This window comes from Microcebus murinus, chromosome 27, assembly GCF_040939455.1.
Source record: "Microcebus murinus isolate Inina chromosome 27, M.murinus_Inina_mat1.0, whole genome shotgun sequence".
NCBI classification, from domain to species: Eukaryota; Metazoa; Chordata; class Mammalia; order Primates; family Cheirogaleidae; genus Microcebus; species Microcebus murinus.
The window spans coordinates 15,174,387-15,183,989 of record NC_134130.1 but is presented as its reverse complement, the minus strand read 5'-3'; the positions used below and the strand labels follow the sequence as shown (position 1 = coordinate 15,183,989).

General features: G+C 45.7%; 1 protein-coding gene across 1 annotated transcript in view; it reads left to right on the top strand.

Moving 5' to 3' along the window:
- The first annotated feature begins 5,220 nt into the window (after positions 1–5,220).
- Positions 5,221–9,603, top strand: part of EGF (epidermal growth factor) — a 70,158-nt gene continuing 65,775 nt past the window's right edge. The window contains exon 1 of the mRNA XM_012766193.3: positions 5,221–5,825. Within this exon, the coding sequence (XP_012621647.3) occupies positions 5,699–5,825 (127 nt within the window). The 5' untranslated portion in view covers positions 5,221–5,698. The remainder of the gene's footprint in view (positions 5,826–9,603) is intronic.

Genomic DNA, 9,603 nt, shown 5'->3' with positions numbered 1-9,603 from the left:
ATACAAAAAATTAGCCGGGCATGGTGGCGCATGCCTGTAGCCCCAGCTACTCGGGAGGCTGAGGCAGTAGGATCGCTGAGCCCCGGAGATTGAGGTTGCTGTGAGCCAGGCTGACGCCACGGCACTCACTCTAGCCTGGGCAACAAAGTGAGACTCTGTCTCCAAAAAATAAATAAATAAATAAATAAATAAATAAATAAATAAAAAGTCAATCCAATAAAAAAATGGGTACAAGATTTGAACAGATGTCTCATAAAAGAGGATGCATGAATGATCCATTAACATATGAAAAGATGGTCAACACCATTAGCCATTAAGAAAAGGCAAATTGAAATTCCAGTTTGATATGTCATACATACAAAAATGATTAGAATTAGAAAGTCTGACAACAGCAGGCCGGGCGCAGTGGCTCACGCCTGTAATCCTAGCACTCTGGGAGGCCGAGGTGGGAGGATCACTCAAGGTCAGAAGTTCAAAACCAGCCTGAGTGAGACCCTGTCTCTACTAAAAATACAAATAAATTAATTGGCCAACTAAAAATATATAGAAAAAATTATCTGGGCATGGTGGCACATGCCTATAGTCCCAGCTTCTCGGGAGGCTGAGGCAGGAGGATCGCTGGAGCCCAGGAGTTTGAGGTTGCTGTGAGCTAGGCTGACGCCATGGCACTCCAGCCCCAGCAACAGAGAGAGACTCTGTCTCCAAAAAAAAAAAAAAAGAAAGTCTGACAACACCAAATGTGGGTGAGGATGTGCAACAACTGGAACTCACATATATTGCTAGTGAGAGTATAAAATGAAGCAGCCACTGTGGAAAAAATGTTTGGCAGTTTCTTATCAAGTTAAACATACACCTACCCTATGAACTAGCAATTAGGTATTAACTGAAGAGAAATGAAAACATTCATTGAGCCAAACCTGGAAATGATCCAAAAGTCCATCAAAAAGAGAATGGATAAACAAATTGTGTTATTATATTCATTTAAAAGAATACTTCCCAGCAGTGAAAAAGAATGAAGTACTGATATGTACAACCTAGATGAATCTCAAAAACTTTACATTAAACAGCAGAAGCTAGATACAAGATTGAACGTACTGCATGATTGCATTTATATAAAGTTCAAGAACAGACAAAACTAATCTATGATGAAAGAAATAGGAACGATGGTCGCCTATGAGTGAGTTTCACTGGAAAGAATACAAAGGAAAATTTGAAGACAAAGGAGATGTTCTGTATCTTGGTCAAGGTGTTGGTTACGTGTGTGTATATATAATACATTATCAGAACTCATCTGATTGTACACTTAAGATCTATTCACTTTATGTAAATGTTACTTTAATAAAAATGAAAAATGAATGCATGTCAATAAGAAGTCAGGCTGGGGAAACCACATGAAAGCAACTTAATTTATTTTGTTTCTCTGGTATTTGACATTTTAAAAATATGTATGTTACTTGCTCAAATATTTTCTCTTCACCATCTATTTTATACATCTTTCCAGATTTGAGTGGCAAACCATGATTATCTTCACCTAAATAATTTCTGGGTTTGGAGGTAGAAAAGGGGAACGAGGATACCGATTTGCAGTTTTATAGATATAATCAGAGCAAACGAAGAGCTGCGAATAATGGTTTGCATTTTCATTAGTTCTAGCAAGTAGTGTTTAATTACATGCAGTTCACAGCACATTTAGTTGTCTTGTCAATCCTTCACATGTTTCACCTTTGATAGTACTGCACTTCCTATAGATACAGCAGAATTGAAGGTGAAGGGAAAGATTGTATTGGGAATGATAGAAAAGTCAGAGTTCTTTCCCTAAACCTTGACATTTTTAGAAATTAAAATACCTGGGAGAATGGTGAGGAGGCATGCTGAGATTATGTAAATAAATGCAATGCAGTTTAAAATGACATATTTCTTTTTTAGACTTAAATCTTAGTGCTCCTTTATAGAGTTATAAATTATATATTGTGGATTGTTATACCCTTCCTTTTTATCCACTCAGTTTCTGGAAGTTCGTTTCTTCTTCTGGGTCTGAGAAACCTTTGTAGGTAACTGGGGTGGACTTAGCCGAAAAATGAAACACGGGCAGGATTTTTTTTTTACTTATTGTTTACCAAGTGCCTTAAAAAATCTGTTATCATTAGGTAGCAACATGGCATTATTTAATCTGTGGTTTTTTTGGTGGACATAAGTTTCCAGTGCATTTAGGTAAATGCCAGGGAACATAATTACCCTTCTTTTCAATAAAACTTTTATATCTGGTGTCCATATCTTGATAAATTGTCATTTGTCCCTCATAGCTAACCCCTGTGCCTGTGCCCCTCCCAATTTCTTTCCCTTAATGCAATTTAAGTATCTGCCACATATGAGTCACACAGAATGCCAGACACGTGTCAACCACTGTCCGCAAAACGAGAAAGGGTTTTCAATTCTTGTAGGAGCTTCCCTGATATACGGAGGCTCTTTGACAGAGGCGGTCCATGAAACACCTGTGCACCAAGTCTACAGGTGAACGTTCGGTGCTACTAGTGACTGCTACCCGAACGTAAGGCCTTGTCACTGGAGCCTGCTATCACATCCACATGTGTAGCACCAGTTTTGCTTTTCCTTTGACGATGCCCCAATCTGTTTATTCCAGAAAGAGACACCGTCTAAGGGGGAGAGAACGATGACTTCAGACTTCATAGCCTCCTTAAATGAGTGTGATCTTTGGAAAATTACTCAGCCCTTTTGATCTTCAGGGTCCTCATTGGTAATAATATCCACCTTGCTGGGTAGCGTTGAGGACTAGGGGCGGGTCAGTAGAGCCTACGTGCCTGGCTCGCAGGAGGCATCTGTCCCTGGCGTGGTCGTAGTCGTGGTTCCTAAGAGCTGTTCAGAACGGCCAGTATGTAACCCAGAGGAATAAGGTTTTTGTGTTTCAATGGGGACATTTTATCTGAAAAGTTCGAATGGTGACCAGCACACACCAGTGTGTGTCCCTGCAGCCGCCCTTCTCCTGCCACTGCCGTCCACTCGCACTCAAAAGCACCCAGAGCTTTCTCCACTGATGTCTGAGCCATTTGGGGCCCCTAGCGATGTGAGAAACGAATAAGCAGTAGTTTGTCCATTCCTGTAGCACATCCCATTGTCATCACGGTCCGTGCCCATCTCAGGCTCCCTAATTGCTCCGCAAAGCTTCGTTCAGGGCCGCGCCAGTCCGCAGAGCTCGTTACAACCCCTCTTCCCTGACACCCAGGACACTTGGCAGCCGGCCATGCATTAGCTCATGCTCACATACTCTTCTTTGTCGTTGCTCTTAATCAACCTCGGCAAGCTCTCGAAGGGAAGGACCACGACTTCGGTCTCTTGTACTCCGTGCAGTGCCCTATAGCTGCTTAATTAATTGATGAATTAGTTCGTTTTGACTCGATTCCAGAAACTAGGACATATTTGGCAGCCCAAACCCATAAAGGTATAATGGATTTCTTGTCTACTTTGAAATAAAGAGGATGCTCATTTGCCCAGGAAAGGTTCAGTGTTATGCAGAAGTAAGAATATGGATTATTAAATATCTCTGGAAACCCTTTCTGGTTGGGTAGCTGTGTGCTAGGGTTTTGCTCCCTGGGCAACCGGAGCTGCGTGGGGTGGGCCGGGATTGCCGCTCAGCGTGGGCCATCGGTTGCGGCACCCGCTACGCCTCTGTTGACTCCATCGTCTCCTGGGGCCCAAGCTGACCCAATGACAGCAGTAGCTCAGGGGACACATAATTAGGAGAAAAATCCTTTTTACAACCAAAAGTAACATAAGGGGTTCCGGATTCAAACAGAACAGAATTGCGGATGATTCCGTCTCTGTGTCCCTCCCGTCGTCTCCTCTCTCTCCACTAGCACGCTCGCGGCTCCGTGTCCCCTGCCCCTCCCTGCCGCCGCCCGTGTTTTGCTGGAGGAGAAGCTGGGTCACAAAGGCAGTAACCGAATAGCGCAGGTTATCTGCAGGGCACTCATGAGCCCTGCGTGTCAGCGGGCCTAGAAAGCCAAGGAATATTCCCTGCATCCGCCCACCTGACTCCCCTCGCCTCCCCGCCGCCCAGCTGTGTTTCCCCTGGGAGGGTGGGCGCTGCCCGGCAGAGGCTGGCTGAAGTCAGGGAAGTCCTGGCTTAGCTGTTCTAGAAGAGTGACCTCGTCTTTGAAGAATAATCCAGGACATAACTAAATACGAGTAAAAGGCCTACAGTTGCTCTGTTCTCCTCTGTAATGGGTATTCGCTGGCATGGTGGTTATTTTTGTGACTATTGCTTTATCTGCATTTTGACGAGCACTTGAAACACTACCTCAGGGCAACTTAAATGAAAGTCTGTTTTCCAGGATGGAGTAAACTGGCAGAAATTTCCGTTGTTCATCAAATCTGGTGTAAATCGTTTTGCCTGAGCTGGACATTTCTGGGCCCTGGGTGTGCTCTTGGAGAAATAACCGCCGTTGCCCCAGGGAGAAAGTGGTCAAGACAGCGAGCCGAGATGTCAGGCTCTCATTGTGACAGCCTGGACTGTCCGAGAAGGAACAGCATTCAGCTGTGCTGCTTCCCAGCTTTTTTGCACTATTCGCTTATTTTTTCCAGCACGGCTCTATAACAACAACCCGCTCCTTTCCCCGCACCCCTGGCCCCTCGTGCCGTTTTATCATGCTCATGCTGAAAGAAAAGTGTCTGTGCAGACTGTATCTCTTCATTTGGCTTCAGGGATTTCCCTTTGATTTGGAAAGAATTTTTCAAATTCCGCTATAAAATATACAGGAGAGAGAGAGAAAAAAAAGGTGAAGCTCCAGGAATGTGCACTGGCGTTGACATTTCTGTCAAATAATGAGCCGAAGGTGAATTATCTTTAGTATCGCTTATGTGAGTGATCAATGATTATAAATCCAAATTACCAGCAGTGATGTTCACCATGGATTTGGACCACCTGGTGCACTTTTGTCTCTCCATCCTCCGAGATGGCAAAGCATGGCTAGTGTCCAGCAGGTTCCTCCAAGACACCCCCAGCCCCTCCGCGGCGTCCTAACTGCGCTGTCCGTTCTGCTGGAATATTTATGGTGCCTAGCGGGTTATCTCCTCTTTGGCAGCCGGCCCTGCCTTCCTGTCCAGAGGAATGGCCCACACTCGCCTCTGCAGACAGAGGCTCACTCGAGTGTCACTAACGGAGAGGAGGTGGAGCCCACAGAGCTTTAAAAAGGAAAGGGAGTCATTCCACTTTTCAAAAAGAGAAACTGTGTTTGGGGAGGAATCATTCGTATCTGCATATTTCTTCCTTCAGCCTCATCCAAAGGTTGTGGCTGGAACTTTCCACCAGTTCTTTCCCTTCCTTTCTTTTTCTCTCTAAGCCTTTGCCTGGCTGTGCCTGTCACAGTGAAGTCGCCTGCAGGCCTCCAGAGCCAGAGCGGGGCTGCTAAACCCTGTGAAATTTGTCATAAGGGTGTCAGGTATTTCTTAACTGGCTTCCAGAAACAACCGAGATAAAGAAATCTATCCTGCAGGTCCCTTGTAGGCTGCACTCAGAAGCCCTGGGAGTGCCAGGAGGAGCTGGAGGCGGCCGCACAGCCCGGAGGCAGAGACGCCCCAGGGCCGGGGCCAGCCTAGCGGCTGCGGCCCAGACGCGCCTTGCCTGGGCGCTGCCAGAGCAGGACCAGGTCAGTTTCCAGTGAAAGCTCAGCCCGGCTCGGTCATGCTGCTCTTACTGACCCTTCTGCTGCCGGTGGTCTGTGAATTCAGTTTTGTTAGCCTGTCAGCACTGCAGCCCTGGAACTGTCTGGAAGCTCCCCCGGCTGGCGAGGCGAATTCCACCTGCCTGGGTGAGTAACCGGTGAAAGGTGTCCACAGCCCCCGGGGACTGCCTCAGACACCTGTTCCTGCCGCCTTGTATACTCCAACATTTTTTTTTCTGATGTGACTTGGGGTGTGTATATTTGCTTAATTTTTGTTTTCTGATGCATGTGTATGTTCTTACTGGCCATTAGAGCTCATCTGCTACCAGCCGTGAAAATCCTCTCAAACTGCTCTGTGTGTGAGTGACCATGTCTCATTTTAAACTAGCTGAGTATTGCTTTTCCCGGAAGCCTCAGTTTTTATTCTGACATGAGGAGTAACTAACACTTAGTTGAACAGCTTTATATTGGAAATTAGGGAAACAGATAGTTTTTTGTTTGTTTATTGGAAACTGTCTCTAAGCCATAAAGAAAAAAAAAATCTTTGCTTCAGAGAACTTCATGTAAGAATTCAGAAGTTGCTAACAATAAGTGAAAAAGGGAAAGGGACTTGTGAACAAAGGTAATTATGAAAATTAACCTAAGTTTCAAGACCTCCTTTCCTTTCTTCCCACGCTGGCTGTCTCTCAAGCTCTGACACAACTCCAGTTCTTCAGTAACAGGTGCGTGGTAACTGAGAGCAGCTGAGAAATGACAACGGATAAATAAGCCACATCCCTCTCATATTAAATGGGGTTTTAACCAAGGGGAAATGGGAATTTCACTGAATGCAAACTACAATCCTGCCAAAGGATCTTGCCTGAAAAACATTCTCTCTCTCCCTGTGAACTCGTGTCTTTAATCCCTGGGTGGGTCTGCAAACTGCTGCTCAGACCAGGCAGCCATTTCCATCTGCCTGAGGGTTTGAGCAGCCCTGACCTTCCCTTCCTACCACCTTGCCCTTTTGAGATAGGGTCTGGCTCCCCAAAAGAGGTAGATCAGGGGAACACAGTAAAGTCTCCGGAAGAGAAACCTCTGGAAGACAGTACAGGACAGTTTGAATAAAGAGAACAGAACTGAGCCCAGCTGCCAATGCTGGGTTGCCGTCTTGGCTCTCCCATTAAGGAAGTTCTGAACAAGGAAATCGGGTGTTCTTGCTCAGAATCTAGGACGCTGTTACCAGGCGCTGCTCATTGTAACAGGTGAGCGGAACCCTAGGGCATTTGCCAGAAGGACTGAATTCTAATTATCTGTTTCCAGCACCTAGTACGTTTTCACTTTCATAGTATGTACTCAGTAAATTCTTGCTGAATGAATGAGTCTTTCCCTGACGTGCTAAGCACATAGTCCTAGAGAATAGCAAAAAAAGAGAAAAAAGGGATGACAAAGAGGACCCGTGAACCTCTTGCTGAGCTGTTGGAGACAGAAGTAAAAGCTTGTGAACATAGTGAAATCAAGTGGACTGGAGCCTCTCCGGGTGGGAGAATTTTCCCTGGAGTAGGTGGCCAGCGTGTAGGGCTGGGCACCGCTATCAGCTTGGCGGGTGAGGGGGAGGGTGAGGGCCAGTCAGGCAGCCAGTGGCTTGGAAAGAGGAGCCCAGGTTGCTGAAGCACAACCCCAGAGAGGAAAGAGATTACAGAAATGAACGTTCAGGAGTGCCTTTGGGGCCCGGAACAGCCTCGTTCCTGCCAGACAGCAAGCCTAGGCCTCGCGTTCCTGGCCACTCTTGCTGGGGCTCAGAAGGGCCTTCGCAGAGGCAGGCTGCAGCCAGCAGCGTGCGGCCCAGGACAGAGCCAGCGAGCAGGGAGGCTGTGTCACAGAGTGGAAGGGACACAGGTTTTAGAAGCAACGAACCTCATCTCAAACCCACACTACCTATCTGTTGGGTTATCTCAGGATGTCGCTGGGAAATAACACCCCTCCTGTTAGGGTTGCTATGGAGATCACATGATGACACCCGAAATGCAGCAAGCACAGCGGTTAGCAGAGTGTGCTTAACACGGGTCCTCTTGGGCTCTGCATCTTGGCTACAGCTCTTTGATCAAGTCATGCCACGAGACGCCTTATTTGCGACATGTCACAGACCCCGTGGGGTGTGGAATGTCTGGATGCCACTCTGTGCCTCTTTGCCTCTTTGCTCCCTGTTTCTTGCAAGTCACTGGTTTAAATTCCGAACTTTACACTCCTTGTCTCATGTTAGCTGATAACCGCCGGGGTCACCCTCTGCGAGCCTCCGCGTTTCAGAGGATAGCATTTCTTTCTCCTCTTTAAATAGATATGGTGCCATCATCTATTTCCCCCCTATTTAAATTCCACTTGCCTTATTTCCTGCCCGTGGCATCGAGGCAGACCACCTTCTGGCCCAGCAGGAAGAATGCTTTGTGGCCTAACAAGATTCAGGCACCCCGGTGCAAGGCTGTCACTCGTGTGACTGCTAGCCACATGAACCAAGTGACAGCAACACAGAATGTGGTTTTCTTTCCATTCCCCTCTGCCTCCCTTTCTAAATTGCCTGTATTTTCTTAGCGTCTTTCTGAGCTAGCAGGTGAGGACAGCAGAAAGAAAACTGCTGGCAAGTGGCTTCTGAACTTTCCAGCCTGTTTACCCTGGAGGACAAATATCAGGTGAAAAAGGAACTGTTCCTGTTTGACGTCTGTGCCTGCGTTACGCACAAGAACTTTCTCGGTAAATAAAGGGCGAGGAAGAAGGCTAGCCTCAGAGAGGCGGCTGCAGGAGCGATCCCGGGCAGCACTAAGTTAGTCAACAGGGTAGAGCGCTTTGAACAGAAACAGCGAAATCACTGATTTCAGCACCGGCTAAGGCTTGGTCAGCTTCCCAGTCATGTGCGAACCAGAGTAATTCCCAGATCAGAATCTTGTTTGTTTTTGCAGCTAGAGTTATGCTAAAGTTTTTTAAAAATCAAACTGCACAGAAATTACAGAAATGATCTTTTATATACAACACGTAAACGGAAACCATCCCCTAAATATCCAGTGGTTTTGGTCTTCGAGCGGTGGTGGAGCTTAGTGGTCAAGAACATGAATCTTGGAGACCCATGCCCCGCCTGGGTTCAAATTCCACTTCTGCTGCTTGTGAGCCATGTGTCTCATTTTCCTGACTGTAAAATAAGGACAATACGCCCTCTTCCTAGATTGGTGTCAGAACTGTGTCGAATTCATTTTCAGGCCGGCTGCAGGACAGAATCACCAATGGTGCCCAGGTTACCGCCCCAGGCAATCCGGCTCCGGCTCCTCTGCTCGTGGACTCCAGCCCTCATTTTTAAAAATGCTTTCTTGGTTCTAACTGGCAGCCTGGGTTTCGAACTACTAAGTTAATGTGTAAACCACACAAACAGGGCCTGGTATATCATAAGCACTCGACGAGCCTCAGCTTCTATTAATATTTTTATTGTTAAAATTATTTTTATTGGTGATAATATTTAACAGTATTTTCTAAATGTGGCATCGTTTCTCCTATAATCATCGAACATTTTTTTTCACATGGAAAAATACCATATTAAAAAGCCCAGTGATAGTTTTACAGTATTGAAAACTGTACTCAAAATAATTATATAACTCTTATTTTTGTAATCAAGAGAAATATTTATTAAAATTCAAGAACACATCAACTTGATTTGAGCGAGTGTCCTTGGAGAACTGTGGCTCTGCTGTCTGTCTTTCTATTATACCAACCGATTTTTAAAAATTCCATTCAGTGCAAATTAAACCTGTTAGATTTCTTATCAGTAGTAAAGGCACAATATTTAAGACTATGTTTACAAAACGTAATAATAAAAAGTCAGAAGCCTCTCTTGAGGTTTCTTACAATATAGCAAAAGAGAAAAAGCCTCCGACTGTTGACAAAGCAATTGTTCCTCCTACTTCCT